This window comes from Juglans microcarpa x Juglans regia, chromosome 4S, assembly GCF_004785595.1.
Source record: "Juglans microcarpa x Juglans regia isolate MS1-56 chromosome 4S, Jm3101_v1.0, whole genome shotgun sequence".
Taxonomy (NCBI): domain Eukaryota; kingdom Viridiplantae; phylum Streptophyta; class Magnoliopsida; order Fagales; family Juglandaceae; genus Juglans; species Juglans microcarpa x Juglans regia.
Window position 1 is genome coordinate 8,543,043 of NC_054601.1, and position 22,420 is coordinate 8,565,462.

Here is a 22,420-nt window from a genome sequence, read left to right on the forward strand (position 1 = left end):
TATTATTATAATGTGATATTAAATAATAAATTTATAAATAAAATATAATAAATAATTTTTAATTATTTAATATCACAGATAATAGAAAAATGATAAAAATTGAGATTACTTATTTCTATTACCAGAGATACTACAGCTATACCCAAACCCTATTAATCTATTTCTTTTCTATTTTTTGTTCTTTACAAAAAGCCCAATAAAAGCGTGTTCAAAGATTGCTCGTTCAATCTGGCAATGGCTGCGTTAAGCTCTGTGGTGGGAAGCAGCGGCGCCCCTCAAATCGGTCCGTGGTGCAGTTCAAGAGGCTGCAAAAGGCGGGGTCATTATAATTCGGTGCTCTCTCTGCCTCGTCCTTCGACTCCGTTCCTCCGACTCCATAGCCGCCATCTATCCCTATTTCCTCCCACCAGGAGGTATTATTGTATTTTCTTTTTATCTTGAAGTTTATTTTCCCGGTCTCTCAAATTTTAATTCATTAGGGTTTTTCTGCTTCACTTTTGTTCCTTTTCAAGATAGTTAATTCTCAATTGTACAAACTGATTTGGCAGCTAGTCATCGTAGATAGACGTATCGTATTCGCAAATATTGCTTCTGTTGTGCCTTTTAAATCTACCTTCGATATTCATATGCTTGTTTTCTTGTGTTTTCAGCAAGAATACTATTTATTGCCAATTATATCATGGAATTGAAATAATAATTCATTTTCAATTGTTTGGTTATGTGTCCTTCCGGACGAAAGGTACCCCCATGAACTTGGTAATGGCAGATTGGGGTTTCACAGAAATAAGAATTATACTCGGAAACAGTATAGTTCTATGTTTAATGAACCAGTGACCGAGGCATCTTTTTCTGGACGGAACGCCTGCATTTCTTGCTCTCTCAACCGCAGAAGATCTCATCTTAACATCGAAAGGTCTATACCAAGGGCCTTTCTTGAAAAATCAACATTCCATATATCAAAGCACGGTATTGGCAATATTTCAGTAAGTAGGCCAAATCAAGTTAATTCAATTACATTACAGCTATATCCTTTTATCAACTGATATCGACGATCATACACAACCAAGAGCTTATGTAATTGCATCGGCAGCTTCTGATTTTAATAATGCTGCATCACATAATATTAACTTGAGAAACCAAGTATTGTATTGTCAAGGATTATATGGTATGGATATTTTGGGTACAGTTTGATTGTGCATTGATGACTGATACATGCTCTTTTTTTATCTTCGTTTTTTGTAAAGCTTCCAAGCAATCACTCAAAAAGAAAATTTGTGTGGGGTGGACAATAATGGACATCCCCCAAAAATGTTGAAAGAAGATAAGTGAATTATGATTACTTGCTGACCAGGATTGCACTGAGTTGCTTCTGTCATTGAATTAACGAAACTAAATTAGTAGCAAAATAATTTATTGAGTTGCAGGAAGTAACTTGTTTCTAATTTTATTAAACTTGTCATTACCATCTAACTTTCTGGAGGAAGTGGTAGTCTCATTTTGTTGCCCGGGTAAAACTGTATGCTTGGTTATCTGAATAATATGACATATATATCTTATCCTCAGTCTTAGGCTGATTACTTTTTATTGTTATTTTGTTGTTGTTTTTATCATTACTTCTCCATTTTTACCAGGCAACTAATTATCAGCAATCTGAAGCCTGGATTTTCTTTTTAAGCTTGCTGAGATTTCTACATGAATCGCAAAACAATGTTCTTTAATCAGCTTGCACTTGGGGTGGGGGTGTCTGCATTTTGAGTGCATGCTTTAGCCTGTGAAGGACTTCTTCTAGAAACAGAAACTATTTTGTATCTAATCCTATATTGATTATTTCATCTGCTGTTCATTAAAAGGGCTGGTATAAGATATGTTTTGGGTCCAAAGGCACCTTCTCCCCTGTAAGAACAGAGGTGTTTGTTCTATATAAGATGATTTTTTTTTTTTTTTTTTATTGGCACCTGGTATCCGGAACAACGTCCCGACTAATCCCGAGGGCACACAGGCCCTCGGCAAGGAGTTTTCCGCAAGTGCACATTTGGTAATTCAAAGGAAAAATCCCTTAGTCCGATGGCCCCTAGAGATTGTTTGCACCCAAGGGGATTTGAACCTTGGACCTAGGGGGAGCATACCCCCAAGCCCAAGGCCTTTACCACTTGAGCCAATCCCTAGGGGTTCTATATAAGATGATGCCTATTATACTGCCATTTTCCTTTCCCCTGCTCTCAACAATTTTGTCTCACATTTTGTACTTATTATATTTTTTTCAGGTGAAGTATGATCATCTTCCACAAGCAACTGTTGGTCCAGATGAGCCTCATGCAGCAAGTACGGCCTGGCCAGATGTTCTCGAGAAACAAGATTTAGATATATCTTATCCTGAAATAGATCGAGCAGAGTTAGAGGGATTCTTAAGTTCTGAACTTCCGTCTCACCCAAAGGTGTATCGAGGACAGCTGAAAAATGGATTGCGTTATCTTATTTTACCAAATAAAGTACCACCAAATAGGTATGGTTTGTCCACACCTAAAATGCTTACACATAGATCACATATAAAGATAGGGTAGGATAGAATAATTCATGATTTTGAAAAGCCACAAGCTTAATATGAAGTTCGTTTGAGCTAGTCAAAACTTCTAAAAACACATATCACATACATACATACATGTTAGGTTCCCATCAATTTCTAAACATTTATTCTAATATTCATTGAAATTTTAATTTTTATACCTCTTCTCATAAGTGTCAACATCACACAGCAATTTCATTACAAGATTTTCTTTTTTAAAGAAAGGTTGATGCTCAATTCCAAAACATTTCCATCACTCCAATATTATTAGTATTATTTTTTTAAAAGAAAGAAAGAGTTTTATCATTCAGAAACATTCCTTTTGAGGAATTAATCTGCTCCAATTGTACTTGTCTAAAGTGACCCTAAATGAGTTCTATTCTCAGTGTAACTTTAGGAGCTGGTTTTATTTAATTTCAATGGTTTAAAAATGATGTCGATAGGAACTATTCCTAATGTACGAGTTGTTACATTTTATTTTCATGATTCCTTGTGTGATTAGCACTGGGTTTTAAACTAACCTACGTATCAAAAATATTTTTTTTTTATAAGTAACCTACGTATAAAAAATATGATATGCTTCAATTACTGTAACTGATGTTGTTTTGGATGAATACAAGAAAGACAGACATGAATTAATTTGATGAAAAAGAGAGGATAAACTACAAATATGTATTGACAATCTATCATACAAAACACCTAATGTACCGCCTTTAGCTTAAAATTAGATAGCAGTTAAAAAATATTGTTCAGTACACAAATCTAACTTTTGTTTTGAAGTACAATGATCAAGAAATACGTTTGTCTCTTTAGTTATGGGAAGAGCATAATGGAAGATTCACCTATGTGTATGCTTTTCTATAGATCCCCATTCTTACTAACAAAATATATTACACAAATGAATCTCTCTCCTCCCCTGGCTTGTTCTTATGTAGAAATATTCTTGTTTAGGTTTGAAGCACACATGGAAGTACATGTTGGATCAATTGATGAGGAGGATGATGAGCAAGGAATTGCTCATATGATCGAACATGTTGCTTTCCTTGGAAGTAAGAAACGTGAGAAACTTCTTGGTACAGGAGCCCGATCCAATGCTTACACTGATTTCCACCATACAGTGTTCCACATTCATTCACCAACCAGCACAAAGGTTTCTTTCCTTACATGTCTTTCATCTTATCTTGTGTACTATGTCATGGACATTGAATACTGATTTAATTGCACACTTTTTTCATTTCTCTGCATACAAGCTCAGGGTACGCTCTACTTGTACATTTTTTTCCTTGATTTAATTCGTTATCTTATTTTTTATTTCAATTTTTCTCCATCAAATATGTTAAAACAAATGCATAACCCTTTTGTTTTTGGAGGGATGGAGGGTAACATAAAATCTGTACTTGTATTCAATGTCCTTGGGACACAAATTTGTGAAGTCAAATTAGCAACATGCAGAATTTGGTTTGTACTTATATAAGATCAACTGACTCATATCTTGTCATGCCTTTACAAGTCGCAATCTTTGCCTTCATCATTTACTGATTGTGGTGTGGTGATGCTTACCAGGACTCTGATGGAGATCTACTTCCATCAGTGCTGGATGCATTAAATGAGGTAAGAAAAATCAGTGTCCTCCATATGCTTACAGTGCATGTGTTGATTTTCTTTTGTTCCCCTCCTTTTAAATTATTTCCTATCTTAAGTGCATGAATAACCTTATCTCATTTGTGCATATAGATAGCGTTCCACCCAAAATTTCTTGCTTCTCGGGTTGAAAAGGAACGGCGTGCTATTCTTTCAGAATTACAAATGATGAATACAATAGAGTATCGTGTTGATTGCCAGGTATGGATTAAGTATATTTTTGTGTTTTAGTGTTTTGCTAGGTTGATGTTTTCACATCAGTGGCCTATGTCATAATGTTTATGCCCTCTTCTTTTGAATGCAGTTGTTACAACATTTACATTCTGAAAATAAGCTGAGTAAAAGGTTCCCGATTGGATTAGAAGAGCAGATTAAGAAGTGGGATGCAGATAAAATAAGAAAATTCCATGAGCGTTGGTACTTCCCTGCAAATGCAACCTTGTACATAGTGGGGGATATCGATAACATCTCAAAGACAGTTGGTCAGATTGAAGTATGTCACAGATTCAGTTATATATCTTTTATAACTTTTGAGTCCAGACAAGGATTTTTTTTAATTTACTCCTGAGTTTTTACCATAATTAGTTTCTTGTGTGCAGGCTGTCTTTGGGCAAACTGGCCTAGAAAATGAAGCTATTTCTGCACCTAGTCCAAGTGCATTTGGTGCAATGGCCAGTTTTCTCGTTCCTAAGCTTTCAGCTGGGCTGGCTGGAAGTTTATCAAATGAAAAATCATCTACTTCTTTAGATCAACCCAAAATCTTAAAGAAAGAGAGGCATGCAGTTCGCCCTCCAGTTAAGCATAATTGGTCTCTTCCTGGAAGCAGCACAGATGGGAAGGTTCCACAGATATTCCAGCATGAACTGCTTCAAAACTTTTCAATCAACATGTTCTGCAAGGTATCAATAATTGTTCTTTTAATTATTTGTCAATTTCCATCGGTATGGGGATTTATGTTTCTCTTGCAAACATTCAGTGTACTTGGCTACGCCTATTGGTATTAATAAATTTTTACTTACAAAAAAAAAACATTTCAGTGTTGATGGCGCAATTCAATTCCAATGCCAAGGGTCTGTGCACCCTGGGGATTGGTTGAGACTTTGTTCTGGACACCCGGTGCAATCCAAAAAAAAAAAAATCTTAGACATATTCAACCATATCTGGGCTGTAGCCATGTGTGATTTGTTTTTAAGTATCTGCAATTCCTAGATCAGTTCCTTGGTGTCTTTACAAATAGGGATTTTCAGAATGACGGTGTCTTCTTTATTCTACATGTGGGGTGGCAAAGGGACCCGCTCCAGGTTATATTTTGTCTCTTTTGATTAATATATAAAATTTTTTTATAAGAAAGTGAAAAAGGGCCATTTTTTGATAAATATATGTTTAAGAGTGCAAATGGGGGTGCCACCTATTTCATGGGGAGTGTACAAGAGTAACACTAAAAACTGTAATTTGAGTTAACATTTGAAACTTAAAAGCTCCAAAAGCCTTTCCAAATTGGAGTACATAAAGCAATCACTTGCTACCATCTATAGAATATAACGGTCTTAGATAAATAAGCTTCAGTAATTTACTGGTGTCAGTTTATATGATGAGTATTTTATGTTTTGTGGATTTAACCCCTTGGGGTTGGCTCAAGTGGTAAAGGCCTTGGTCTTGGTGGTATGCTCTCTCTAGGTCTAAAGTTTGAATCCTCTTGAGTGCAAACAATTCCTAGGTGCCATTGAACTGGGGATTTTTCCCTTGAATTACCTGAGGTGCACTTGCAGGAAACTCCTTACCGAGAGCCTATGTACCTCTGGATTAGTCAGTTTCCAGACACCTAGTGCCAATAAAAAAATGTTTTGTGGATTTGATTGCTCTGTATCTCTCTTCTTCTTCTTCCTCTTCCTCTTCTTTTCCAGCGTTCTTATATTGTTTAATTTCCTGCAGATCCCCGTGAACAAAGTTCAAACGTATGGTGATTTGCGAAATGTTTTGATGAAAAGAATTTTTCTGTCTGCCTTGCATTTTCGGATTAATACAAGATACAAGGTGGGTTCGAATTATCACTTTACTATTTCTTGCTACTATTATGAATTAGTTGATTGCAAGCTCAGGTCATTGTCATTCTGTCTGAGTTGTGTTGGTTTGCCACTGATCATTCTTATTATAAAAGTTTGTTTTTCATTGTGATGCTTTCCTTTTTGTTTCAATGGATTTTGCCTCATCTTCTTTAAGTTATCCTAGTAAAGATTGTTCCTTAAGCTATGAGTATTTGATGCAGGTATACAGATGAAAAATTGATTAATTTACTGTAAGGAAAGCTTCACAACGAATAATAAAGATATGGCCAACTACGGAGATTTACTTTTTGGTAGTCATGGGGTCCCCTAATGGATGTGTGAGCTGTATTTGCTTATTAGAATAAAATACGATATATAACCAGTTAACAAAGTTGCAATCATAAAATGGAAACTTCCAATCAAGCTGATAATAGGAACCATACATCTGCTCAAGTCATTATTTGTCTGTGTGCTTATCAACTACATTGTTTTGTGCTTTGATAAGACTGCATATCCCTCTAAAAGTATAGCTAACACATGTAAATTTTCAGAGTTCAAATCCACCATTCACATCAGTTGAATTGGATCACAGTGATTCTGGAAGGGAAGGATGCACCGTCACTACTCTTACAGTAACTGCAGAACCAAAGAATTGGCACAGTGCAATTAAAGTTGCTGTACAAGAGGTTCAATATTTCTACTATTCCCACTCTACCCTGTACATGTGTTGATTTGGGTGTTTTCTCTACCATCTTTTTTGGTTGTTATCATTAAACCTGATCATAGACTGGCAGCCTACTCAGCTGCCCGTGCTTGGCTTGCATTTGGGTAGGATTGGACTGAGATTTAAGGCTCAATTAATTTTCAAGGCGGACACCATACTTGGAAACTTTTTCAACAGCCAGTTTATCCTAGTTTGTGTTTATTTACAAAGAAGAAAAATAATTTTTTTTTTGATAAGTAATTATTATTGAAGATGATAATTATAAGAAATAATTAATTATTGAAGATGATACAACCCAATGATATATAAAACTTCCACACCCTAATTCTAATTCTCTATCCTCTGGCCATGGCTGATGCCAATGCATATTGGCATGACTATGAGATCAATGATAACGGATTCCTTTTACATAAAGGTTGCAAACCATAAAATTATGCCCAACAAGCCACTCCTGGTCCCAAATTCATTAGCAGAAGTGTTTGATCTCAGATCCAAGAGGGGATTCAATGCGTTTTGTTCCCTCCCAAAAATAAATGAATAAACTTGTTCATTGAGCCAAGGGTGGCAGGCGGGTATTTTTCTTCTAGGGCCTAGTGCAGGCCTAAAAACCAGGCTAGGTTGGGCAGGGGCCTGCACGTTGATGTTGTTATCAGACCTATTTTTTTTCCCTTTGGAAAATTCTATGTATAAGCTGGTGTGTAGAACACACCTACCAAAGCGCTTACATGCCATAATTTGATTTGGAAGAGAAATTAATCTTACAAATAAAATCTTCCCATGTAAGTGATCTGGATGGTATATTCTACACACCTCGCTTACAAATAGAATAACTCTTTCCCCTTATTTGCAAAATATTATGCAGCATTGAATAGTTTGTATTATATTACATTAGACATCAATAACCACTTCGATTTAGTTATCAATGCATACCTGTTTTAGTTGAAGGTAATTTTGTGGCAGCATCAATGCCGTTGAAGTACTGATAAAATCATTTTTTTTTGGCATTTTGTTTATTGCTAACCTTTGAAATATTTGGTTCTGGTTCAGGTTCGAAGGCTGAAAGAGTTTGGTGTCACAAGGGGTGAATTAACACGCTATATGGATGCATTGTTAAAAGATAGTGAACACCTAGCAGCTTTGATAGATAATGTGTCATCCGTTGATAATTTGGATTTTATTATGGAGAGTGACGCACTGGGCCATACAGTTATGGATCAGAGACAAGGACATGAGAGCTTGGTTGCTGTCGCTGGAACAGTTACTCTTGAAGAGGTAATTTCATTTGTAACGATCCTACTTGAAATTATCCAAACGTCCCTGTAACGTAACACAAAGATCTACCAATTCACTAAACAAATTGGTTAGTCGTTAACCATGCAATTATTTAATAATAAAAAAATAACATAAAGTAAATAATTTGCACAATACCAAGATTGGTAACGAAAGAAAACCCTTTAAAGAACTCTTTAAAGGTAAAACCCTACGAGGCAGCCAAATCCAGAAAAACCAATTTTATCATTTGAAAATATGTTATAAGTTTCAATTACAAAAAATTTTGTCAATTGACACTCTTACTTGACCAGACAAACGGGTCGTTTGTCTCTACCGCAACAGTAGCTAGAACCTCTGACGATCTTTAAACATTAGTTTTTCTCCTGGAACTTCAGTGGTTGAATCACGATCACGCTATCTCAATTTTGGATCAACAATCACATTCTTTGAGAGAAACAATATGAAAATTCTCCAAGGAATTTTCTCACCAAAATATGTACTGGAAAGTGGTCTAAAAAATATCTAGAACTGAATCTCTATAGATCCTAACCAATAGGATTCCTGAAATAAACAATCTGCTGACAGAGTGAAGTCGTGAGGGACTCTTCTGACGGGATGCTGACACCTGACACTTAATCTTTTTAGCAGTAGCAGTATCCCATTCAAACTCTTCTCTGGATAATTACAGAATTCTTGGAACTCGATTTTCACACTCGACTTATCTAATGGCAGGTTTAGGGGGTGAGATGAGAATTTTGTGTTTTGTTTGAAAGTTTAAAATATTATGTTTTAATATTATTATTGTTTTGAGATTTGAAAAAGTTGAATTGAGATTTGAAAAAGTTGAATTATTTATTATATTTTGTATTGGGATTTGATTGGCTGTTCCCGAGTGGAAGTCTCGAGAGGACTACAGATGGTGCCTGCGAGTAGCGACAAGGCTGTTGTTCCCAAGCTTGCTGCGGTCAGCTTCTGCGATGATGTTTTGGCCACTGTTTTGACTTCACCTCAGGCATAGAAAGCCCCGATATCCTTAGAGGAAGTCTCGGGAGAACTACGGATGGTGTCGTATGTGTCGGTAATTGAGGAAGGGGAAATTGTGGACGTATTGAGGTTCGAGGAGGAGGGGACTAGCCTGTGGAAGCAATCCTTGATTTTTGAAGACAGTGAGGAGGAGGAGATGGGTAGTCTGTCCCCTCTATAGACACTACCCCCTCAGATCGAACCTAGAGCAGCAAATTGGGTGTTAAAAAAAGTCGGGGAGCTTCAAGGGTGGGTAGGTTTGACATGTGATGAATATGAAGAACAATTCAAGGCTCTCCTAATAGCCATTGAAGCTGGCAGTTCTACGGCCATGAAGTCAGCTCTTAGAAAGGAGAGAGTTGAGACGATTGCAATGTTTTATCAATTATGATAACAAGAAGGGAACCTCGGGGAGAGTTAGAACAAAAGGGAGGGACTCTATATTTGTTAATGAAGCCTAAAATACTGTCTTGGAACGTAAGAGGGATCAATGACGTGAATAAACGTCTTTGTATTAGATCTCTTCTACGTAGTTGGAAAGTGGACATTGTTTGTCTACAAGAGACAAAGTTGAGTGGTGTTGATAGAAGTATAATCCGCAATTTGTGGGGTTGTTCCTTTGTGGAGTGGTGTTATTTAGTTTCGTCGGGGGCTTCGGGAGGTGTGTTAGTGATGTGGGATAGGAGAGTGGTGGAGATGGTAGAGGATTGCATCGGGTCCTTTTCCATGGCTGTATCTTTTAGGAACATTGAGGATGGTTGGAGGTGGGTTCTTGCGGGTGTGTATTGGCCTAATGTGGATGGTGATAAAAGCTTAGGCTTGGTTTGGGTAGTTAGAATACCTGAAAAGTGTTGAGAATATTTGTGAATAGTAGTGAAAAAATAATGAAAAAGTAATAATAAAATATTGAATAGTAGTAAAAAGTAGGTGAAAAGTAATGAATAGTAGAAAATTAGGTGAAAAGTAATAATAAAGTAAAAAATAGTAGTGAGAGTACTTGAGATATTCTCACTTGCCAAACACACCCTTATTGTGGGAAGAATTGGCGGGTCTAAATTCTTTATGGGATTTACCTTGGATTTTTTGTGGCAATTTCAACGTTGTTCGGTTCCCTAGTGAGAGGGCGGGGACATCTACATTGACAAGAGCAATGGAAAACTTTTCAGAGTTGATTTTCGAGTTGAATCTCTTGGATCTTCCTTTGGTGATTTTTTTTTTGGGGGGGGGGGGGGGGGGGGTACTTGGTCCAACAGTCGAGGATGGTCAATGTTGGATAGATTTCTAGTATCCCCTTCGTGAGAGACGCACTTTCCGGATCTATGTCATAAAAGGTTGTCACAAGTATGTTCTGATCATTTCCCAATTTTGCTCGATTGTAGTGGCATTCATGGGGGTAGGCGTCCATTCAAATTTGAGAATATGTGGCTGGAAGTTGATGGGTTTGTGGAGAAGGTAAGGACCTAGTGGGAAGCTTATTTCTTTGATGGAACACCTAGTTTCATAGTGGCGGGCAAACTTAAAGCTCTAAATGTTGACTTAAAGAAGTGGAATTAAGAAGTATTTCGACATACGGAAGTGCAAAAAAATATTCTTTGGGATGAGTTGCAAGTATTGGAGGAATGAGAGGTGAATGAGGAATCTTTGTCAAGGAAGAATGTGGTGGTAACTGAAATTGAGACAAAGTTGTTGATGGGGGAAATATCTTGGAGGCAGAAATCAATGGCACTTTGGTTGAAGGAGGGAGATAAAAGCACTAAGTTCTTTTACAAGGTGGCTAATTCTCATAGGTGCCATAACGTGATTGAAGTCCTTCATTCAAGCTCGAATGTGTTATAGTCTCCCGAAGAGATTCAAGATCATATAGTGCAGTACTATGAGGAGCTCTTAGCTGAAAAAGTTGAGTGGCCCCCCAAACTGGATGGTTTATTTTTTGACCAGCTTGATTCGGAGGTAGCAAGTTGGTTGGAGAGGCCGTTTGTCGAAGAGGAGGTGCATCTAGTGGTGAGAGGCACGTGCAAAGATAAAGCCCCGGGTCCGGATGGTTTTTCCATGCCTTTTTTTCAAGAATGTTGGGAGATAGTGAAGGAGGAAGTGATGCAGATTTTCCATATTTTCATTCTAACCTTAAGTTTGAAAAGTCATGAAATGCTACTTTTATTGCTCTTATTCCAAAGATAGTTGGTGCCCATAATTTGAAAGACTTCCGGCCTATTAGCTTGGTAGGTGGGATCTACAAGATTAGTTCAAAGGTGTTAGCTAACTGCAAGAGTTTGGTGATGGACAAAATCATTTCCAAACCTCAAAATGCTTTCGTTCGGGGGAGGCAAATTTTGGACTCTGTTTTGATAGCGAATGAATGTTTGGATAGCCGATTAAGAGAAGACACTCCGGAGTCCTTTGCAAGTTAGACATGGAAAAGGCCTGTGATCATGTGTTGGGATTTTCTTTTTTATATGTTGAGAAGGTGTGGGTTTGGAAACAAGTGGTGCGAATGGATTAAACACTATGTTTCAACCACTCGGTTTTTGGTTTTAGTTAATGGAAAATCTTGTGGTTTTTTTCAGTTTTTGAGAGGTCTGCGACAAGGGGATCCATTATCACCTTTCCTCTTTGTTTTAGTAATGGAGGCTTTGAGCCGCATGGTGGAGGCTGCCGTTAGGGGGATTTATTGCTGGTTTTTCGTTGGGCAACAACAACAATGGTGTCAGTTCCATTTCTCACCTATTATTTGCGGATGATACGCTTATCCTCTGTGATGTAGTTAGTGACCAGATTCAAGCTCTAAGGGCAGTGATGTTGTGTTTTGAAGCTGTTTCGAGACTTAAGGTAAATCTAGGAAAGTCGGAATTGGTACCGGTGGGGGTTGTGATGAGTAATATTGATTCTCTAGCAGAGTTGTTGGGTTGTAAAATTGCCTCACTTCCTATGAAATATCTTGGACTCTCCTTGGAGATGTCATTTAAAGCAAAGAGCAATTGGGATGGGGTGGCAGAGAAGATTGAGAAAAGATTATCGGGGTGGAAACGGCTATATCCATCAAAAGGGGGGAGGTTAACACTTCTTAAAAGTACTCTCTCCAACTTTCCTACTTACTATCTTTCCCTATTTTCATTGCCGGTTGGAGTGGCAGACCGTTTGGAAAAGTTGTTTAGAGCTTTCTTGTGAGGTAGCATGGGGGAGGAAGTCAAATTTCACATTCTTAGTTGGCCAAGGGTATGCTGTCCGATTGCGAATGGGGGAGGATTAGGGGTGCGAAATTTGAGCATTTTTAACAAGGCCTTTCTTGGTAAGTGGTTGTGGAAATATCAAATGGAAGGGAACTCGTTGTGGAGAGAGGTAATCGCACACAAGTATGGTAATGAGTGGGGGGATGGTGTTCCAAGGAGGGTAGGGGGTCATATGGAGTAAGCTTATGGAAATTTATTAGAAAGGGATAGAACACCTTTGAAAAAAATATTAGGTTTGGAGTGGGTGATGGAGCAAGACTTCGCTTTTGGTACGATGCTTTGAGTGGGGAGAGGCCTATTTCCATTGTTTTTCCAGTCGCTTTTAACATGGCTGTAAATCAGCAAGCGGCAGTCTCAGATTTGCTATGTTGTGCCAATGAGATGGTAACTTGGAATGCCACTTTTACTAGAAATGCTTAGGACTGGGAACTTGATGAGATGGTAGCCTTTTTTAGACACTTATACTTAGCAAAGGTAGGAGGAAATGGGGGTGACTGTATGTTGTGGATTCACACGGGGAGAAACCAGTTTACTGTTCAATCTTTTTACAAGGTTTTGACAGTACAACAACCCACCTTTTTCCCGTGGAAGAGTATTTGGAAAGCACAAGCTCCGTCTAAAGTTGCGTTTTTTATTTGGATACCTGCGCTTGGAAAGATTTTGACGGTTGATAATTTAAGGAAGCGGGGTATGATGGTCATGGAGTGGTGCTACATGTGCAAAAGGAATGGAGAATCGATAGATCATTTACTTTTACATTGTGAGGTGGCGAGGAAATTATGAGATGGTATCCTTGATAGAGCAGGACTGAGTTGGGTAATGCCTAAGAGTGTGTTGGAAACGGGAGGCATATCAATGCACAATTGGCAGCAGAGTGGTGTATGATACCGTTGTGCTTAATGTGGTGTTTATGGTCAGAAATGAATGATAGGTGTTTTAGTAACAAGGAGCGTACAGTGGGGGGAAAATTGGAGTTTTTTTGTATTCTCTCTTTTACAGTGATTTTCTGCTATTGTATTGAAGGGTGGGAATGTCCATGAGTTTCTATCTTCTTTTCAGCTCACTAGAATGTAATTAGGTGTCTCACTTTATATACTTCCTGTGTACTTGGGCTTTGCCTAGTTTCATTCTATTCAATAAAGCTACTTATGTACTTATAAAAAAAATAGGGATTTGAAAAAGGTGTAATGATGAGATGAAATGAGATGAGATGAGAATTTTGTGTTTTGTCTTGTGCCCCAAACCAGCCCTTACACTTCCTAATAACTTCTAGATAAACTCAAAATAGCTATAGATAAAGTCAAAGTATTTTACATTCATCCAAATTACAAAACAAAAAATAAAATGAAGTCTATCATCTTAGTCACCTAGTCCTATCCAAACTTATCAACTGGCCTCGTTGGGTTACGCAGTTCAGATCAGATGAGATGAGATCTTTTGTTGAAAGTTGAATAAAATATTGTTATAATATAATTTTTGTTTTGAGATTTGAAAAAGTTGAATTGTTTATTATATTTTGTGTGGGAGTTTGGAAAAGTTGTAATGATTATATGAGATGAAATGAGATAGTTTGGTTTTGTGTAACCAAACCAGCCCTTCACCTAGTCCTAGCCAAACTCTTGCATCTACACTACTCATTAGCGTCTACTGCGCCAATCCATTAAGTTCTCTCAGGTCTGAAAGAAATTTAAGTTCTAGTTTATCATTTTTTTCCCAAAATAAGTATTTCAAGACCTTTGAGGGATTACTTGATCCTAATCACTTTTGTGCATCTGTAACTGAAGGGTATCGATAGATCAGCACTATTCAATGTCTGATCACTTCTAGTCACTGTAACTTCAGTGTATCATATAACTTTATTAGATCAGCAGGCGATTAGCACATGATTAGGTGGAAAAGAGGCGATGAAGATCAAATATGTTGGATCCAATTCAAAAGGCGTTTTCTTCAATGCACTTAATCCTCCAATTGGCTCCCTATTTCCCTTGAAATGTATTAGGAGAAACAAGGTGTCTTCAAGGATTTTTTTCTTTTTTTTGTTTTACTGTTTTAGGTGGCCGCCTTAGGGAAGATTCTTACAGCGAACAGTTTAAAAGAAACACATTGTAATAAAAGATTGGTGCTCTATGTGCAAGCATAATTGGGAAAACATTGATCACCTTTTGTTACATTGTGATCTGGATAGTGAATTATGGGCAACAATGTTCAACAGCTTTGTGATCAAGTAGGTCATGCCCCACAAGTGGTGGAGCTGCATGCTGACAAATTCCTTGTGGAAGCCATAGAAGTTTAGAAGTTTGGAAGATGGCCCTTTGTGCTTAATGTGGTGCATTTGGCAAGAATGCAATGCTTGGACCTTTGAAGACCGTGAAGGACAACAATATAACTAAAAGTCACAATGTTCAGCACTCTTTATGATTGGATGGTTGCTCACTATAGCTCCCATTTCTCTAGCTTTCTAGAATTCAAGAGATTTGCTCCGTTTTTTCTTCTTGATAGTTAAGTGTATCATTTTGTATACTTTCAATTTACAAGGGTTCCAAAACATGTCTGATGCACTTCTGGTCACTGGTGCAATCCATGAATGCATTACTGGAGTGCACGTATGAAATGGAGCCAGCCCGCTTTTTAGCTTGTCATAGACTAACACTTCTTGACTGCAACAGCATGGCTCCTAGCCATATCTGAGGATGATTTGCATTATCAGGTCTGAATTACTTCCTCTAGGGCCTATGAAATAGTAGGCCGGAGTAAGCCTGGTTGGGTAAAAGGGAGGGGGGGGGGGGTGGATTAAGTGCAGAAGAGGTAGAAAGAGCCAGGCGAGTGGGGGATGGGGAGGACCAAGAGAGAATTCCAGGATTTGGTTGATGATGATGGAGAGGTGATTCACCCAGTTAAAAGGTTGTTGCAGTGCCACACAGCCAACCTTTTTAAAAATTGCTTTGAACTTACTGTACTGTGTCCAACTCAAAAGAATGAAAAGGTTCGGTATGGGCTTTAGTTTCATCAGTTTGATATTAAGCTCTACTTGCATCTTAGCTCATCAATTTGTATGTTTGTAGGGCAAATATCAATTAAAACCTGTATCTTACCCAGAATCAAATGGCTTAGTTTCCTTGGAACATATTGAGTGTTTCTCTTCTTGGTAATATTGGATAATGAATTTGTTGGCAAACCTATTGTTAAGTGATACATTGTCAAGGTAATTGTGGTGTGTGGGGGCTGGTGCATGTTTTGAAGTTTTTCAGTGAAGTTCATAAAGTGAGTTCACTTTTATTCTTTGCTTTGTTTCCTATCTGAATGGTCATCTTGCATCCTATATTTTCAATTCCAAATAAATTATTCTATGCTGCAGGTCAATTCTATTGGTGCCAAGGTGTTAGAGTATATTGCTGACTTTGGGAAAGCCACCACACCTCTTCCTGCAGCAATTGTTGCATGTGTTCCAAAGAAAGTGCATGTGGATGGAATCGGTGAAACTGAGTTCAAGATATCCCCGACTGAAATTACAGCTGCGATAAAAGCTGGACTAGATGAGCCTATAGAGGCTGAGCCTGAGGTTTCCTTCACAGTCAACTTCATTTCTTTTCCACTTTAACTTCTAGTAGCTGTTTAGTGGAAGTTATTTTTTGAGGTAGATTTTGTTCTGATTTATTTTTTCGATTTTTTGAGCAGCTTGAGGTGCCCAAAGAATTGATATCTTCATCACAGTTACAGGAGTTAAGGCTGCAACGCAGCCCAACCTTTATTCCTATAAGTCCAGAAACAAATGTTACAAAAGTGCATGACAAGGAAACAGGGATTACTCAATGCCGTCTTTCAAATGGAATTCCCATAAATTACAAGGTATATATATAGGAGATATGTGCATATTAAACTGCTCATGAAGCATTGAGTGTGAAATTGACTTCTTATATTTCAGTGTTCCTTATGTGATTAGATCTGGTCTACGTTTGTGCGCACGTGTTTAGAGATGTTTCTAGAAGAATGGAACCTTGGTTTTCAATGTGGTTTTTCTTTTGAACTGTGTTGTTTTGTTATCTCCTAATAATATAAATTTGAGCTTAAAACTTTTTTTCTGCACACTTTATTCCATTGGTCGATTGTTATAGATTTTAATGGCATGAACGCACATGATTTTCTTGTATCTCTACACTGTCATGCCTAGATGTGGCTCTTGTGTATGTCCCGTGTACTTGGCTTCGCCTATTATCAATAAAATCCTTATTTACTGATAAATTTGAGATTTACCCTTGCCAAATGTCAGATTTTTTTTTTTGATAAGTAGAATGAAAGTTTTATTGATACGAATGAAGTAGGCGAAGCCCATGTACACATGAAGTATATAAAAGAACACCTCGAAATGTCAGATTAAAAAATAAAAGGGGCTTGCTAGTTTTGCAAGCCTATCTCTCTCTCATGGGCATCTTTCACTGAGTATATCATTGTTTCATTTACAGATTTCAAAGACTGAAGCCCAGGGAGGTGTAATGAGACTTATAGTAGGTGGGGGACGAGCAGCTGAAAGCTCTGAGTCAAAAGGATCTGTTGTTGTGGGTGTTCGAACTCTTAGTGAGGGTGGTCGTGTTGGCAACTTTTCGAGGGAGCAGGTATTGAAACCTTTTTTTTCCCCTTTGTTTTAAATGAAAAATTGATAATGTTTCTTGCCCATGATTTTTTTATTAAAAAAATGAGGGGTTCATTGGCCGAGCCAAGATTTATCTTGTTTGATCATATATCGAGTCATCCCCCACTATAATTCTCGAAGCTCAATCCCTTGCTTGTTTGGATGGCAAACAAAATAGAATTCACTAACTTCAATCTGCCTACATAAGACAAAGCTCTGCTAGCTCAGCTCCTTGTCCTGGGAATAATTTTTTGATAGGTCACTATAAATTTGAAATAACTTTGCCAAATAATTTTTCCCGTGTATTAAGTCATAAGTATATAGATAACTTGAATTATAGCTAGAAAATAAGATGCAACATTTTATTTATTATTTTAAATATGGATGGTGTCATTTGCCTGCCAGTGTATTTGATTTGGACCGTAGGAGTGAGAGATTCATCAGTTTATTTATGGTGCTTATATTTCATCATGGTATGTCCACCTCCACCTCTTATGGTGCTTACGTCTTGTATGTTTGATGTCTTCTGCAGGTAGAACTTTTCTGTGTGAATCATCTAATAAATTGCTCTTTGGAGTCTACCGAGGAATTTATTTCTATGGAGTTCCGTTTTACTTTAAGAGATAATGGTATGCGTGCAGCTTTCCAGTTACTTCATATGGTACTGGAGGTAAGCCCATTGTCAACAGTTGTGGTTTAGTCAATAATGTTTTGGAAGTTTCAGGCTTCACTTTTTTTCCCATAACGTGAGAAGAATAAGAACTCTCAATAGCCAATCCCCTTAAACTCGTGTGAATGCCTGTTTGAGTATTTGATTACTGTTCCTCTTCGGTGGGAATTTAAGGGTCACAATCAATGCCCAACGTGAGTTTCAGGAGATTGAGGTTGGTAATTTGCATTCATAGTCATCTTAATCTAAAAAATTTGTTTATTCATTAAATTGAACTGAACCAAAAAGGGACAAAAGCAGCACAGGATTTAACTATGTTTCCTGAAATTACAGTGTGCACCTTCATTCTATTCTGTCAAAATAAGACAGGTTTACCTAAAATAAACACCATTAAAAGCCGAGGGGCAAGAATTTTAGGACAAAATAACTTGTATAAATTACATAGCTGGAGGGGTATGATGGGTGGGGAGTACCATTGCTTCTTAAGTCCTTCCCGAATTCCTGTGTACTTGCAAATTGCAATGTTATAAATGCTTTTGTTCTGTCCAATGCCTAATGTTGGTTTCTGGGTTTGCAGCATAGTGTCTGGCTCGATGATGCTTTTGATAGAGCAAGACAGTTATATTTATCATATTATCGGTCCATTCCTAAAAGCTTGGAACGATCAACTGCTCACAAGCTCATGTTAGCGATGCTGAATAGTGATGAGCGTTTTGTGGAGCCTACACCAACGTCACTAGAAAATTTGACATTGCAATCTGTCAAGGATGCAGTGATGAATCAGTTTGTAGGCAATAACATGGAGGTGCATATTTACCTACTTCTGGATCTTTTATGAGAACATCACTACAATCTTGTAAACGGTGCATGTGTTCGTTGTACAGGTGAGTATTGTCGGGGACTTCTCAGAGGAGGAGATTGAGTCTTGTGTTCTTGATTACCTGGGCACAGTTAGAGCTACAAGAAATTCTGATAGAGCGCATGAATTTAGCCCAATCTTCTTTCGGCCATCTCCATCTGATTTGCAGTTTCAACAAGTGAGAAATAAATCTAGTTTACTTTTATGCGTTGATGCTTTAGACACTGTTATGTCTGTGATGCATCTGAAGTACTGAATAGTGTTGCTCAGTTCTTCTTCCATTTTTTTATCGTGTGAATGTCAGGTGGCTGTGATTTATACCTTAACCATGTGACTACTTATATTTTGTTTGTCTTAAACAGGTATTCTTGAAGGACACCGATGAGAGAGCATGTGCCTATATTGCAGGCCCAGCACCAAACCGTTGGGGTTTCACAGTTGATGGTGAAGACCTGTTAGAGTCAATTAGAAATACTTCAACAGCTGATGGTGAGTTGTCGCATCCTATGTAGAGTTAGGTAAGAAATGTCCTTTGTGTCCACAATTAGCCATTCATTTTTCATGGCTGGGCAATGTCTTATGCAGTCGCTCAGTCAAAATCTGAAGAACTGCACGTGGAGGAGGGGAAGGGTGTCCAGACTCATCTGCAAAGAAAACTTCGTGGTCATTCACTTTTCTTTGGCATCACTATGGGGCTACTGGCTGAGGTCATAAACTCTAGGTTGTTCTTCCTGCACAACAATGCATTTCCATTAAAAAGTTTTCTTTTTAGTTATTAGAATAACATCCAATAATTGTTTTCCCAACTTGGAATTGCATAGCTGAAGCATTAGCTGTAAGATATTTAATCTAACATTACCTGTGATGAATGAAGATATTTGTGTATCGTTACTGGGAAGTGTAAAATATTTGATGTGCTTTGTACAGGCTTTTTACAACAGTCAGGGATTCTCTTGGACTGACGTATGATGTGTCATTTGAGTTGAATCTGTTTGATAGGCTTAATCTGGGGTGGTATGTAATATCAGTAACATCAACTCCAGGCAAGGTGAGGGTCTATTTCAACATAGGTGCATAAAGTAATCTTCCTTCATTTCAGTCTGTTTATTAGTTTGGGTTACTAATATCCAGGTACATAAAGCTGTTGAGGCATGCAAGAGCGTTCTCAGAGGTTTGCACAGTAACAAGATTACCCAAAGGGAGTTGGATAGGGTTAGTACTACCAGAACAACTCATGTTGCTTCTTATGACAGCATTTTTTAAATAATAAACTTCCGATGAAGACCACATGATAAGTAACAGCTATGTGAAATGAACCTTTTCAAGTTTAGATGTTATCACCTTTCCTAAGAGTGGCTTGGTTCAATGTTTGTTGACTGCCCCCTGCCGCCACCTACCCATCTCAACCCAAAACCTTCTGTTATCTTGTGTCCTTGAAATAATAAATTATTCTATTAAATTTGTCCATGCCTTTTGTATTTGCAGGCAAAACGGACACTTCTCATGAGACATGAAGCTGAAATTAAATCAAATGCCTATTGGCTTGGATTGTTAGCCCACTTGCAGGCTTCTTCTGTTCCAAGGAAGGTAACGTGAAAATATCTTCTGTTCAGTCTCCCATCCTTGAGATAACAATAAATTATAGATATTAAGTGGATATTTTGCTGTTGAAGGTTAAATAATTAAATTTTTCATTTTTGCAATGGCCCTTGAAGTTTCCTTAGAATTTCTTATGGTCGATTAATACATGCCTTTCTGATGATGTCTGCTCAGGGCATATCATGCATCAAAGATCTTATATCACTATATGAAGCTGCCATTATTGAGGATGTCTACCTTGCTTATGATCAGTTGAAAGTAGATGAAAATTATTTATATTCATGCATTGGTGTTGCTGGGGCTCAAGCTGGTGATGAAATTACTGGTGAGGATGAATCACATGAAGGCTTTCCTGGGGTTATTCCTGCAGGACGTGGTTTATCTACAATGACACGACCTACAACATGACCTTCCTTGATCATACTTTCTGCTATCCTGCTTTCTTGCAGGGAATAGATAATAAATCTTGAAGGTATGTTTATTCATTCTGTGTAAATGCATTTCTATATTTACAGTAACTAGCTTTAAGCTCCCAAAGCCTGTAACTGTCTTTATATGAAGAAGGGGATAATTTGGAGTAGGGATTTTGATTATCATGCAAAGGAAGAAAGAGAGGGAACCGGGAGGGGAGAGTAAAAAAGAATATAGGCTCTAGACTTAGGATTATGATCTAATTGAGGAGAGAGCTCGTGTGTGGGTGAATCCATCATCCAGACATAGTGTTGCAAATGGTGCATAACAACTATAATGTTGGCAATAATATTAGAACAGGGCATCATCTTCTGATTTATTCTGATCATTGAAACCTGACATTCAACCAGCTTCTTTCCCCAACTGCATCCTGTGACCTGAAGCTGAAGACAAGTGATTGTGATAACCAATAGAGAGCCCTATGTTTTGAAGTATTATTTCAAAGGAGCTCCTGGGTTCTATCTTTTGCTTGCTTGCAGGGTATGACATGCTGCGGGAAAGGTCTCCGGAACAAAATAACATGATCATAGAAATCTGGGCTTAGACATTTCGCAGCATCCTGACCTAATAAAACAAATAAAACCATTGCAGCATCCTGACTTAAATAAATGCCCTTAAGAGCTGCAGCCATCCATTTTTAAAAATTATAGTCTAATCCATAAATTTATTGTTTTGGATGTAGAGTTTGTCAAATGATCAAAGCTTCACCATAATTTTTTGAAATACATGTTGATATAGCCTGCCTGCACTACAGATTGTTAGTTATGATTGCTTTTGTTCATCGTGCAAAGAATATTAATGATGTTGCTTTGGCCCTTTTTGAGTGGGATCAAGATCCCCAAGTGGCAATAAGAGGTAACACATGTTTGCATTTTTCAGATTTACTTGCCAAAAAAGAAAGCATTTGTGGGATGGGCATGATTGAAAGCTTGCACGGCCTGATGTGGAGACTTAAGACCCTAATTTTCAAAGTTGTAGCTGGACCTGCTATATGCTCATCGCCTTGGGCTTTGGAATTCTAAGGGTCCAAAGTGATAGCCTCTATTTATAAGTGGTTTGATCATTACGTGCCAAAATAACTTATTTTAGTATCTGTTTAAACCCATTTCTTCTTATTCATCATCGATACAATGTAATGCTCGGGTATTACATGGAAAAGGAATGATACAATGTAATTGTCGGAAAAGGAATAAGTGTAGCTTGTAGAGTTATAGAACACAGAAGCCAGTGTTTGGTCTGTTGGCTAGATCAATAGTGGAGAACATTCAAGCCATCTCTCTCTCTCTCTCTCTCTCTCTCTCTCTCTCTCTCTGTTATTGTAAATTTTGGTCTGATACTTTTATGTACCATAATTTATAAGCATTGGGGGTAAACAATCTCTCTCTCTCTCAGGATTTCGTCTCTTCCTTTCTGTTTTTCCTTCTTTTTCCTTTCTGTTTTTCCTTCTTTTTCCTTCTTTTTTGCAGGTTTGTTATGACCATTGATGCCTCTTTTTACGAGAGTACGTTATTTTGTTGCATTTACTAATCTAACATTGTAAAACAGTAGTTCATACAGCATCAGCATTAAATGTTCGTTTGATTTCTGAAGGCAAAATCATAAGAGAGAGGAGAGAGAATATAATGTGTACGTGTTTTTGTTCGAACTTTAGGGTTTGAAATTAGAGAGATGTATGAAGTTGGCCTGAGAGCATCTCTTG

At 37.7% G+C, this 22,420-nt stretch overlaps 1 protein-coding gene across 1 annotated transcript; it reads left to right on the plus strand.

Annotated features, from left to right (window-relative positions):
• Window positions 1-114: 114 nt before the first annotated feature.
• Window positions 115-21,994, plus strand: LOC121263306 (stromal processing peptidase, chloroplastic). Its single transcript, XM_041166122.1, has 24 exons — window positions 115-413; window positions 740-983; window positions 2,265-2,503; window positions 3,515-3,713; window positions 4,127-4,174; window positions 4,298-4,405; window positions 4,509-4,697; window positions 4,804-5,103; window positions 6,137-6,238; window positions 6,801-6,935; window positions 8,021-8,245; window positions 15,851-16,054; window positions 16,171-16,341; window positions 16,956-17,105; window positions 17,655-17,792; window positions 18,370-18,597; window positions 18,677-18,829; window positions 19,014-19,140; window positions 19,237-19,372; window positions 19,579-19,699; window positions 19,783-19,863; window positions 20,137-20,238; window positions 20,425-20,722; window positions 21,601-21,994. Exons 1-23 carry the CDS (start codon window positions 235-237, stop codon window positions 20,656-20,658), a joined length of 3,813 nt encoding a protein of 1,270 aa, XP_041022056.1. The 5' UTR covers window positions 115-234; the 3' UTR covers window positions 20,659-20,722; window positions 21,601-21,994.
• Window positions 21,995-22,420: the final 426 nt, after the last annotated feature.

Bases quoted from the DNA above. Each gene is read 5' to 3' on its own strand.
- LOC121263306 (XM_041166122.1), top strand. From the start codon at position 235: ATGGCTGCGTTAAGCTCTGTGGTGGGAAGCAGCGGCGCCCCTCAAATC. The intron at 984-2,264 runs GTAAGTAGGCCA...TATTTTTTTCAG, and splicing joins ACGGTATTGGCAATATTTCA to GTGAAGTATGATCATCTTCC. The intron at 4,698-4,803 runs GTATGTCACAGA...TCTTGTGTGCAG, and splicing joins AGACAGTTGGTCAGATTGAA to GCTGTCTTTGGGCAAACTGG.